Genomic DNA, 13609 nt, shown 5'->3' with positions numbered 1-13609 from the left:
CTGTTGTCTCCTTCCTTCTTTACAGGAACAATTACTTTCTCCTCACTCTCTCTCAGAGATTTGAGGTTGGGAAGGACAGTCCCATAGTTGTGGGGTGGAATGATAGATTCAACCATAGTACTTATACAGAGACTTGCCATGAATAGAGATGATGACCACCCTACACCCCACTCCCCATTTCCATTTGGAGAGAGACTGTTACTACTGTTCCCTGAGAAAGAGGTTGGGAGCTAAGTAGGAGCCACTGAGTTAAATAAACAAAGTAGAGCTAGGAAATTATAGGACAGTTACTCCATTTTTAACTTTCCTGGTAGTAGTCATTAAAAAGAGAAACCTCCTTTCTAGGCCACATTTCCTACCTTGCTTGAAATCCAAGGTCGAATTTTACTTCGGATGTGCTGCTGCAATTGTCTCAAATCCAATTTACATCTGTTTCTGTTTTTACTGATTGCTTTATTCTTTTCAAAATCATCTCATCCCATCACAGGGTGAAGGAAAGAACATTCAGAAACCAGATGTTATATTAACCATAACCATTATCCTTTATTGGATCCCAGAGAGATTTAATCTCTATCCATAAACAGGTGAGGAAGACACCAGCTTTCAGCTCAGCATTTATACTTTAAAGATGCCTCACTGAGAAGAGGGCAAACCCAGGGAGGATCCTAATTGGTATGTATAGCCCAGTGGTTCAGTTCTGTCAAACCCAAAGCTCCCCTTTATGGAACAAATATTTTATGATATACCCTTTAATGCCCCAAAGAGAAATTCATAGATAATGCTGACATATACAACTTCAACAAAAAACAAAATGTTGCCTGAACCATAATATAAAGGAGAACTAAAATGAAAATAGTTTATAATAGAATAACATGCATTACAAGATAGAAATGCTCAGGCACAAGTCTATTAGAACACATAATGAAGTGGTCAGATGTTTACACTTATGTGGAGAATCATGAATGTGACAGCTGCAAGCAGACTGATCCGCTCAGAGAATGGAGAGATTCAAATAGCACAATTAGCATTGTCATCAATGATGTTTTTTTTTTTTTTTTTCTAAAATAGTGGCAACACTGGGTAAAGTTCCAAATGAAATAAAGTACCACCTTCCTCTTAATTTACATGGTAATTACACTCCTGGAAAAAATCAGCTTATATTAAAGTTATGCAAAAATACTTTGAGCTTATGAATAAATTGGAGTTACAGTCTAGGCTTACGTGATTACAAATAGGTTTGTCATCTATGTGAAATGTCTGGAGTCCTAACCCCTGTCCAGCTAAATGCCAATAATGCCTTCCTCAATCATCATGACTGACAACCCCAAATGTCCTTACATGTTTCCAAAATGCCATTTGGGGCTAGCATTATACCCACTGGGAAGCCCTAGAGTGGTATAATTAAGGCCCTTTTGAAGGGCAGGGATATAAGAACATGTGTCTCATGAAACTCACCCCTTGAATCCACATTTGTCTATGAAGCCCCAATTCAACCATGTCCCTGGAGACCACTCTGGCTGTGATAAGCTGTCAAGAGAACAATAGGCATATTGTTGCCAAAGTTCTTGGCGAGATTCTTCATCATCAGCTTCTAGTTTTACTTATGTGGGAATGGTTCATTTCTGGACTGTATAAGGACCCAAGTCATACCTCCTCATTGAGGAATCCCGAGATTGGCTTACCATGGGATGTTACAATCACTATATGAAGGACTATCAGGAAGTGACACTGCAGTGTGAATGAGCAGAGAAATGGCGACAGGTAGGGTTGAAGGCCCAGTTAGATACGTTGGTTATTGAGCAAAAATGCTTACTTACGTTCAGAATATAATATTGATAAATTATCACTCAAAGGTGCAATTAACTATATTTTTTCCTATAGCATGTAAAACCAAACTTTAACAAGAATGTATCTGTCAGTATATGGAACTGACCTTGGGTCTGGATTGAGGCATGAATGGCAAAATAGTAAAAACGCAGGTTTTGATGTCCTCAGTTCCAGATTTAAGACCACCCTGTGACCTTCAGTAAGTTAAATAATGTCTTCGAGTTTCCATTTCTTCATCTGTAAAATAGGGTTCATAACAGTGCCTGACTCAGAATTTTTATAAGGACTAATGAGATAATAGAGGTAAACCACTTGGCATAGTGACTGACCCATAGTAAGTGCTCAGCAAATATTAATATTATTAATCAACAATATTACCACTGTTACAGATCTTACAGGAAAGCAAAAATGTCATTTTAAAAAAGCAGCTGCAATTTTGCTCAGACGACCTTGAAGGAAGACAAAATTCCTCTTAGGGACAGAATTGCTCTTTTGTTTAGGAAAAATCACCTTTAGGGCATATTCAGTAATAAAAAGTGAGCAGGCCCTCCTCCCACTCCCACCAGGGGTGAAGCTGTGACGAAGATTGCTCTGCATGAGAATGAAATAGAATGTCCTTGAAAGTTCTTTCTAAGGGAGAGTTTGAAGGATTGGATAGGAAGTAATTCCAGGCAGAGTTTGCTGAGGAGAGGAAGGGGTCTTACTAAAATGACAAGAGACACTTGAGCAGCCAGATTCCTTAATGGATTTTAGTGACAGTGATGTTTGACATTGGCAGCAGATTTCTGCCCCATGCTTAATTGCCTCCCACTTCATCATCCCCAGAGCCTTCAGTGAAAGGCGGTACCCACATTAGCCTAGTGTGAAGGAAGGGAGAAAAGTATTGTCTGGGGGGAAGGTGGAGAGAAACAATGCGGTTAGAAGCTCATGGCCACTGGAAGCAAGATGCTGAGCACAAATAGGACAAGGAGGCCTGGAAAATGTCAGTGTCAAAGGAGAGCCGCAGAAACTCTGAGGGAGTCACAGAGTAACGGTGAGCTGCACGTGGGAAAATAATAAACTGGTATTGCTAGGAGTTTCTTAAAATAAGTACGAGACTCCTGAGCCTTTTAGACATTTAGGTAACTTTCCAAATAGTTCATGGGAGGTTTAAGAAAAGGCAAATAGAATGAAATGCTTTCATATAACAAGAGGGAAATTACTGATCTTTCCACTTTGTGCTTCCACAAATACTGCTATGAGTTTGATATTCAGTAAAGAGTTAGAAAAATTTATTGAAATAAAAACCCAATGCTGAGAGACCACATTCTCACGGAACCACACAATATTGGGAGTGTATTGAATGCTACTTGTAGGTGTGTCCTACATGATAGAAAATCTTTTCCCAGACCATTTGTGTCATGGATTATAACCCACTGTTGGGTTACAGTGAGTGGGGTCAGTTACTTAAACCTGCTTTATTGTTAATGCATATATTGTACAATTCATACATCTTTTACATAGTTTGTACAAGTTCTTTGAAACATTTATTGTTAAATATAATCTGTAAATTCTATAAGATATCTCCATCCTGGTATATGATTAGTTTTATTTTTCTGGGTAAATTTTTTTGTTTATTTGTTGCAGTGATTTAATTAATAAAAATGCTACATAACAATAGAATTCTTAAGGAATGACACATTACACCAACATTGTCCAAAAGAACTAATTAATCAAACATGATTCATTTTAATGTAATTACTAAAGAAAGATATATCATTTTATTATGACGCTCTAGCCATACATTTTTCCAAATATGGTTACTTAACAGTAAATGTAAGATAACGATTCAGTTAGTTACAGTTTTAGAAGTCATTAGGATTGATATCCTCTGCCATAAGTGAATAATGATTTCAAATGCAATCAGAATTAATTTAATAAAAAATGCCTTTGAACTAAGACAGATATAATGAATGACCAATCATTATTTTCTTGTTCCAAAGTAGCAGGGAAAAATTCAGTGTCTGTAAGTGTCTTTATCACACCTGGTTTGTAGGTGTGAAAAAACAAACAAACATATGAATCAAAACACATGATATAATCCCAGTTCTCATAGTTCATTAACTCTCTTAGTAACAAGAGATCTGACATGGTACTTGGGGCCTTTATGTAAACTGCATACAAGCTGCATGGTGTTTGAAAGTTTTTAATATTTTGAATAGACATTTTAATGATACACAGACACAGATAAGAGATGTGAGTAGACAGTTTGAGGTTGCAGACTCCCTCCTGCAGTGTGTTTAGCAGCAGGTACAAGATAAATATCCAAACAAAATCAGATTAAGAGATTCACAGAAGTGACTTTGCACTGGGTAGGTAAAGGGGGCCAGTGGGTGGCTTGGAAGGGATTTTGAGTTTTGTTTTTATTTTTCCTACTTTTACATCAGTGTAGTTTGGGTAAAAGAAAATTAATATAATGTTTACTTTTAGGCTACAGTAGGCCTGGGCAATTAAAAAAAAGGGCAGATTCTAAGTCTTATGAAAGGTCATTTTGAAGGTGACAGGTGATTCAGCAAGGACTAAGTAGGAGAAACTATCTCCATCTTAAATCACATTTCAATTGGGCAGTAACATTTGGACTTTTGTGTTCTCCATTTTCAAATGAAAAAATTTTTTTTTCCCTTCAAAGACCTTATCAATGACAGCTGAAGAATGGGGAGAAAGAAGGACCGTGTTTAAGATCAATGTGTAACCATAAATTAAGAGGGAACATGAGGAGTATTTATTTTTAAAGAGGTCCCTTTAATTCCAGGGTTTCAGCCTGGTCACCCCTTTATAAAATTTTGAGGGAGATACTAAATGAATGACTGGGAGGAATAGAAACAGTTTCAAAAACTCCCTGGGCCTCTGTCTTATCTATGAGAGGTTTCCCCAAAAAAGTATTGTTCCAGATAGGACTTGGTTATTTCAGTTGGTATCTTTATCCTGTACCATATGCACTTAAAGCTTCAGACAGTCTTCTCATATCCTTTTTTTTTAAATAGAAATCACACACACAAAAAATACCTATGTATCAGTTTCTAATACCTAATAGGAAAGTCTTTTAGAATATTAAAATAGCAATAAGCAAATATGTACTATAAGATTAAACACTAGCATTGAAAACAAACAAACCAAAAACAAAGAATCAACTAAATTTTCTTCTTGTTTTTGCCCCCTCATATTCTGAACTTCATGATCATTGCAGGCAAGGGGCATAAAGAATTCTTGTATTAAAAAATCAGATTTATCTTTTGAAAATATTGTTGGGAAAGCACAGGTGATTTGAGTGGGAATGTTCTTTCTTATGAAAAGAGCCAAACAGGATCTGTCTCTAATAAATTAGTATACTCTTTTAAGATTAAAAATAGCAAAAACATTTTAAATAGTCTGATTATAGTTTCAACAAGTCAAACATACACTTCTATCTAGCCTATAGTTTTAAAGAGTCTATGTGGGTTTAACTTATCATCCCTCATTCCAATATAAAAAAAGAAAAGAAGAACCAAGTCATTTTTGAACATTAAGATATTCATAAAGACTGTATAAAGTAAAAAACAAAACAAAACAAAAAACCCCAAAACAAAAAAATCTTCACAGATTGTTAGCCATCTCTTTCAACGATTTCTCATAAATTCTTCTCTTTCCTTATCAGTAGATAACCCCCATCTCATAAGGAAATACTTTCCAACACTTCCCAATGAGATCAGTGATTGCTTTTTATGAGAGCTACTGCTCTTTGAGATGTTTAGATGAAGGGAGAATATCTTCTATAAACCAGTAAATGCCAAAGAATGACTTAAGGGGGATATGGCAGAAGCTATTTTTAGCAGATTTAATCTATGCATTTTTTCTCTTTGTTTTTATTTTCTCCACTTGCTGAATATCCGTTTTTAGAGCAGAGAGCACAAAAATCAATAAGTAACTTTATCATCTTTTGTTCTGCCAGTTGCCTGTAAGGTCCTCCCCGCCCTCCATTTATACTCTATGCTCTTGATTAAGGTATTTAGATTGGATAATATATTGCTAATTTTTCTGAGTTTGAGAGCCAGCAGAATAATGGAGGTTTCTAACTTAAGAAAAATGCCATCTTCTGCCTCCACACCCCCAAACTCACAATTTGGTGAACAGTACGCTACTTGTGAGTGATAAAAAGTTGAAAGGTGGTGGTGACTAGATCTAATGCTATTTTATTAAGCCATCTATCTATAGAATTGTTGTTTTCATACTTTAAAAAAATATGTCTATGCTTTCTTTTTTTTCTTTTTTTTCTCTTTTTTTTTTTTTTTTTTTTAGTCAAGTACTTTCTTAAAGAAACAATAGCACCACATTGGCATAGCTGGCCAAACAATAAATGGGAAAGCAAAATGTGCTACATCTTCCATTCAAGCAGTCTCCCAAGTGCATAAACTAGTAACAGAAACCCTGGAGCCACAGTGCATGAGATGGTTTCATCTACATAAACATTGACATTCCAAGGAGGGGATGGATTCTCAAGGGAGGCCAGGCTTTTTTTTTTTTTTTTCAATAAGATTTTCCAAGGAAGTGATTTCTTCTGAGTATTCCATTGGACTCTTAGGATGAGCGTGTGTGTGTGTGTGTGTGTGTGTGTGTGTGTGTGTGTGTGTGTATACATACATGCACATGCATGTGTGTATGGAGGAGTGGGTATTGCAAATTTTTCTCTTATCTCTAGAAGAGTAGATTCTGATGTAAAGATACATTAACTTTTTCAGTGGAGCCTCCTCATCTTAAAGTCTTCAAAAGATACTGTTCTATTATTTGGGGAATTGGGAACAGAGATTTGATGTAGGTAATTCAGTATTGTCAGTTAAACTAGAACTAAGTCTGTTATTACCAGTATTGACAGCTTTTTCATAAACATTTTGAAATTGCCTCATTTGAGAAATCAAAAGCAAAGCTTATAAAAGTTTTGACTTGTGAAATTTCAGGTGCTCCTTTCTATCAATCCTGTGTCATTCTGCTGTAGAGTATGGCATCAACTGACTTTTGAAGTTTTACATTGATTTGTCGTCTAGTTTTATTTCATTTTAAAATAAGATAGTTGAGTTAGTATAGTTAGTTAATTTTTAATTCATTGATTTATGATATAAAGGAGAGGATTATATGTTGGAAAAATTAAGAAAGACAATATGACTTTGCACATTTAAGCTTTCCTCACTGGGATATTTTTGGCTGTGAATAGAATTATTAAGTGAATCAAATAAGTCATAGACACTCTTAGAATTACCATATTCAACTGTGTCTGGAAACTCATAGGTCTGCAGAGGATTACAGGTAAAGTTTTGCTGGGAAACAGTAATTTTAGAAGGTATACATAAAGAACATGAAATAAAAACCAGAAGTGCCATTTTGGGAAGAGGGGTCAAGCACCTAATTCCATAGAACACATCTGTCTGGAAAATAGATGAAGGGCAAAAATGAGTTACAGTTTCTTTTACATTTGTCTGTAGTGATCAGAACATTGCTCAGCATGACAGAGGTGCTCAATTCAAATAATGCTGAGGGTCTGAGGGTTTAAACACTTTTTGGCTGAGCAGGGGTACCTGCTCTATAGGCCTTCTTTTGGGTATGTTTGAAGATCCAGGAAGTCAGACTTTTTCTGGCCTCTCAACCCTGAGGTGAACCAGTGGGATGAAAACTAAAGATGTTATTTTTGTTTTCTATGTACACTTTCTAAGAATAAAAGGGATACAATTTGCATGAAGTAATCAAGCCTGGTTGCTTTTCACCAAAAAGTTTGAAGGCAGATAAAAAGATCTAAATGATGGATGATTCATTGTTCTAATAAGAAAATCTTGATAAGTAGATGGGAAACATTTTCTAGGCCACCATGGGCCTGTCCTCTCTGTTGGATTTTCTTGATATCAATTTTCAGTTGAATGGATAAGATGCACCCACAGCGGGTCAGGGGTCACTTCTGTAAGCAGACATGAAGGAAAATTTCTAGTTTTGAAGGAAAATTTTGCCTCTCAACTAGCAACTCTAGTCAAATATATTTTAACATAAATTAAAAAAATACATATGTATAAGTAAATACAGCTAAGGAGAAGCACAAATTTATTAAAGTAATTTTGTGATTTTTAAAAATTAGATATTATTTAAATATTTGAAATCTTAAATATTTGAAACCATTTTTTTAGATTGCCCAAAGAGAAAGAATAACTATATTGTTCAAAATGAATAAAGTATCATTTATAATATCGCAAAAAGTATTACCACATTACTAGTAACTGCCCGGAAGAGTCAGATGGAGTAGTTGCTGTTTCACTGGTGGAAATCTTTTTTTTCCTTTTCCTTTCTCTCTTTTCACTTTGTATTCATAAATCCAAACGCAGAATTCAGATCAAATGTAAATCAGACATTTCTAAGTTATTTTGAAAAGTGTTTTAAAGGAGATGGAGCTGTTAGCTTTAACAACCAGATAGTTGGATAGTTCATTGGATAGCTTCATTGACAAGAATGAGCATGTCAGGAGCATTTGGCTAATCAATTGTCTAGCTATAGTGCGGATGGGCTGTTTATAGAATTCCTGGCATCCCAGCAACTCAAGGGCTCTGACCGTGTGCCCTCATAGCAACCCAGGAGAAAATCTGGAGCTTTATCTTTTTAATCCTCATACCACCCCTGTGAGGTAGGTAGATGGCATATTGCCCCCATTTTGTAGATGAGGAAACTGAGGCACAGAGAGGTGAAGTGACTTGCCCAAAGTCACACAGCGGTGAGTCCAAGACAGAGTCGGCAGATGTTTGTTTCTTCAGTGAGAAATAGAAACCAGGACATTAAATTCCTAGCCTTCTGCGTTTTCCACTCCTCTCTAGACTCACCAATCAAATTTGCATCAGCGGACTTTGTGTCTTAAGTTTCTCTTGGAAGGCATAATTGCAGGAATTTTGCCTTCTTTCCCAAATGGATGGATTTTTAGTACCCTTCCCCTTTGTGTCATTTTTGGCTCCAGGCTTCTTTTGTTTTGCTTTCACCTTTTACCGTTTTGGCCAGACTCTTTCATATAACAAACTACAAAATAGCACCATTGTACTAAAAAACAGAGTTTTACATACTGTTTGTGATATATCTTGTATTCTTGATATGCTAAATTTACATAGTGCTCTATATGGAAAAAATAAAAAGAGAGAAATTACTAATCAGGTTGCACACTAACTCATCATTTGAAAGAAGTGTTGAGAGTTTGAGACTTTCTATGCTTAAAACATATGCCTAAAAATGATTGGCCTCAAAACTGCAACTACTTGCATTTTTTTAGCAAGATGTGGAAAAATAAAGCTTTGTGTCTAAAATAAATGCATCCAACTTATATTTGGTACAAATGCCACAGATGGAATCTTTTGGGTTAAAATCTTTTGGGTGTGCTACTTGACTGCTTGTTACTGCTCTTGAGGAGGCCAAATTTGGCAAATATAAAGATGATGAGGTGGGAGAGGGGGTGAAGATAGACAAACAAGATTATCAGACACTGTAAAACAAATGGCCTGTGTTGTGTAGAAAGAAGTGCAAATAAAAAAAAATTAATAAACCACTTAGACAAGGCTGCTGAATGAATGGCTCCAGCAGCCAAGACTCAGAGACAAATTTAGTGCAACTGGATCTATACAACGCCCATGCATTTGTGGCTCTTGAGAGGCAGGGACTAAGAAATATATATATATATATATATATATATATATATATATATATATTTCTTTTTTTCTCTATAGAACATTATTGTTAAAGGATCAACAGCAATCTACCAACTCCAGGACCATTTTTGCAAGGTGCAAAGCTTTTAACAATCACTCTTAAAGACAATGTTGGAATGTTTACTTGCGTATTTCATTGGGGGGAAATGCCCATCTTTTGAAATGTCATCAAACTTATTTTTTGGTAGGTCTTCTGGTGTTTATCAGGTAACTCATACAGAGCAAAGGATCCTGCCGGTGGCGTGTCATTCTTCACAATTCAGGATGGTCTTCCTACATTCTGTAGTTCTTGTTTCCCGCACTCCCTCTACTTGCGTTCTTCAAATGTACTTCCTAAAAATAAAGGAGAAAAAGTGACATTAACTTGAAGTTTTATGTACCTTACCCATCTATTTGTAACATGGGGTCTCAACCTTTCCTATTTTATGCCTCATCAGTCAATCTCATAGAGAGCTTGGGTCTGTTTTTTTTTTTCCTAAGAAAGAAGTGGATAAGCCTTTAGTTTAGTTTAGTTTTTTAGTTTAGTCGAACCTCACTCAGGCTACTTTTATGTCCCTTGGTGTCATGAGGACCACAAATTGCTTTATGAACACACAGAAATATGTTTCTATTCAACTGCTGCCATCACAGATTCGTTGACAGGTAGGAGATTCTGAAAAATTGAGAATTCTGGCCTGTGGCATCTTTCCCCGGTGAAAGAAAAATAAAAAAAAAAAAAATTTAAAAAGGAACACATTCTGGGGTCATCCTCTATTGTTTTATTGCATTTTGTTCTATTTTAATTATTGTAAAAAGGAGACATTTCTTTTTCATTTTTATTTTTTTCTTCTTTGGACAGAGGGAAAGTTTTAGAAGTAGAAGATTGGGAGGTTTTATAATTGATTTAGAATCTATCAAATCACAGACATACTGGGCTGGGTTCAAATCTTGGCTCTTCCATGTTTAGTTATGTGTGAACTTGTGCAAATGGCAGTCTTTTGTGTCTCAGTTTCATCTATAAACTGGCATAATAATAGTTCCTACCTGTAGGATGAAGAATTAAAGAATAGGGGGGTGGGAGGGAGGGGAGGGTGGGTGATGGGCATTGAGGAGGGCACCTGTTGGAATGAGCACTGGGTATTGTATGGAAACCAATTTGACAATAAATTTCATATTAAAAAAAGAATTAAAGAATTAGTATTAGTATATAAGTAGACTTATAATAGTTCTGGCACATGGTAAGCACCATGTAAGTATCAGCTATTATTATTATTATTATTATTTACTCATTATTATTATTTTTTCATCTTCATTGGAAAGTCACCTTCCTGGACTAAAAACCCTGGTTCCTTGCTTTGGTGCTACCATTCACTTATTAGCAAACAATGCTGTTATCCAAGGAATATTGAGTTTTGCTTAAAATAGAAGCCCTAGAGAGACGTGTTTGTCTGTTCACTGTTATATCCGTATGTCCAAAACATGCTTGGAATATTGCAGTTGCTCAATAAATAGCTAGAGAATTAATTAAATGGATGACCATAATGGACCCTGTAATAATGTGAAGAACGAAGTCATTATGCTTTTCTTATGGTTATTATTTTATCCATGAATATATTTAAATAGCAAAGTTTATTTAGACAAATCAGATGTGAATTAAATCCAGGAAGAAATGGCATTTGCATGCATAAACATAAGGTGCTTCTCCTCTTGGTTTCACCTCTAGCCAGGAGGACCTTAGAGGAGAACATAATGAATAGTTATTGGTACAAAGTGAGGTCAAGAATCCGCGGTATCCCTTTTCCCCAGAACATGCTTTCATCATGACCCAAAACAAGAGTGCTTATTATGATGTCTGGAATCTCCAAATTCTTCCTCCTGGCTAAGGTAACGACCTCTCAATCCAATCATTCTTAGGAACTTAGAGGTCATTGTAAGGACCTTGGAGATTGCTCAGACCTGAGACCTGCAGAGTGTGAGAAGCTGGAACAAAATTAACTACAGTCTCTGGAAATAATATCTATTGGCTAAGGCCCATAGAGATTGGTAATTTTTCTTACACATATTTTCCAGCTCTACCTGGAACATTAGAGTTATCACCAAGTCCTTCAAAAAAACTAGTTAGCACTTTGTAAGTTGGTGGTCAATATCCTGTACTGACTGAATAGAAGGAAGATAGCGTCATTGTATAAATATGTTTATTAAAATAACTAGCTCAGTGGCCATCGAAAAAAGCTTGTGGGAGGAAGTTTGGCATTTGTACAGGATAGCTTGAAATGCCATCTGTTTAAAATCCTGGCACTTTCCCCCAAATATCATACAACTTTACCAAGTCCATTTAATGTTCATATGTTGCTGTACAAAACATCTACTGTTAAGCTACCAGTAAGTTTGTATTTCTAATCTTACATGTTATTCTGCTTGCTTAGGAATTCTCCCGACAAATGGAAGAAAGACAAATGGGGCTACAGAGTAGGATCACTACTGTCCCAAACTCCTTGAAACATTTCTGTTCAATACTCAGTGGACCCTGCTGATGGTAGGTGGCTCCCAAAATGGTGATTATTAAGGATACCACTTCTCTACCAAACTGCTAGCCAAATAACAGGTCTAGAAATATACTAATTTGAGTTTGCCTTTTTTTCTGTTTAACAGGCATACCAGCTTGGAAAAGTAGGTTTTTAAGAATCTGGATAATGCCCACATAGGAAAATGCTCAAGAATGAAATAGTAACAAATTAAAAGAAAGCCAAAGGAGGTGCTTAATCTCCAATCTTTCTCTCAAACCAAATTAATCCCAGATTTACAGAATAAAAAAATTCAGGTATCTTCTATATTTCCCTCTTCAGATTCATGAAGGCCACAGCAAAAAGGATTGAGTTTAGATTGGTCAATCATCTAGATCTTATCCTTTTTCCCCAACGGAGAGATTCTTTCTCTTTTCTCTCAAAGTGGAGGTGTAAAGTGTCAGTCTGAGCACAGGGATACTCTGGCCCATTTCTTCTGGGTCTGTTTCGGCATTGCAGCAAAACCATGAGCAGAAACTCACTTGAGTAGAGCAGACATTGCTCCAAGTAGCATGGTTCCCATGCACAAACGCGTAAGGTGGAGGCCATTCAAAACCAGCTGGGATGTTGTCTGGTTTGCATTTGGCTCTCTTCCCAGGTTCTCACATGTGACTTCTTTGTTGCAGACAATGATGGTGACAAAACAAAAGCACTCAGGGATTTGGTCTCAGTCGCATCTGTTGCTTTGCTCATTGTCTTAATTTAATTATGCTGGCCACCCTTGACAATGGGCAGCAAGTGGAGGCATGTTAGAAGCAGCCGGAGCTGGCACCCACTTTCAATGCACTTCTTGAGGGTTATGAAACTGTCCCACATTCAGCCAAGCAAAAACTTTTCACTTCAACAGCTTGTCCAAGACAAACAAACCAGCTGAAACTGTTTCTAGTATGCAACTAGACAGATTTTTGAAAGGAAAACAGTAGTGAGTAAATACTGTTTCCTATTGACACCAGGGAAGGTAAGATTATTTAAAAAAAAAAAAAAGTTGGTCCTCTAGCTCACTCAGGTTGGTTGAGGAAATTTATCACTCTGAAGGAAACCAACTCATCAGGGAATATGTTTCAAGGTCCTAATATGTGATATACATTCTAACACATTATGTACCATGCACAGATATTTAGGAAGCAGAAAAATGCCCTGAAATGTTGCATGACATTCACATTCTCCCATTGTCTCTTGGCTCTTATCCTAGCTCCTAACTTTATAAAGGAAAACAATCCACAAACTTTTTGATTAAAAAGATCACTGAGAGCTAATAACAATGGCAGTAACAGTAACCTTGATTAACATTTGCAGACACATTATACTTTACACAGTGATCTCTAGTAAGGTGATATTATTTGCTTCAATCCATTTATAATCTGAGGCTTGCTAACATTTGGTGACTTGCTTGAGGTCACATAAGAACAAATTGATAGACCTAGGACTAATAAGAAAACAATTTATTATTTAAATAAGATAATTTTATCACTTAGGGGCTGGGCACTATATTATGTATGTTAA

At 36.2% G+C, this 13609-nt stretch overlaps 1 protein-coding gene across 3 annotated transcripts in view; it reads right to left on the bottom strand.

The window, feature by feature from the left end:
- Positions 1 to 3076: 3076 nt before the first annotated feature.
- The window catches only part of IGF1 (insulin like growth factor 1), a 78873-nt gene continuing 68340 nt past the window's right edge, over positions 3077 to 13609 (bottom strand). For all 3 annotated transcript variants that reach the window (XM_086712512.1, XM_025926621.2, XM_025926622.2), the window contains one exon: positions 3077 to 9896. In XM_086712512.1, coding sequence (XP_086568638.1) covers positions 9871 to 9896 — 26 coding nt within the window. In that variant the 3' untranslated portion in view covers positions 3077 to 9870. The remainder of the gene's footprint in view (positions 9897 to 13609) is intronic.

Source organism: Puma concolor, chromosome B4 (genome assembly GCF_028749965.1).
Source record: "Puma concolor isolate L17-30 chromosome B4, mPumCon1.1.hap2, whole genome shotgun sequence".
NCBI lineage: Eukaryota > Metazoa > Chordata > Mammalia > Carnivora > Felidae > Puma > Puma concolor.
Note: the sequence above shows the minus strand (reverse complement) of the source record. Positions and strands in the feature narration are given on the sequence as shown.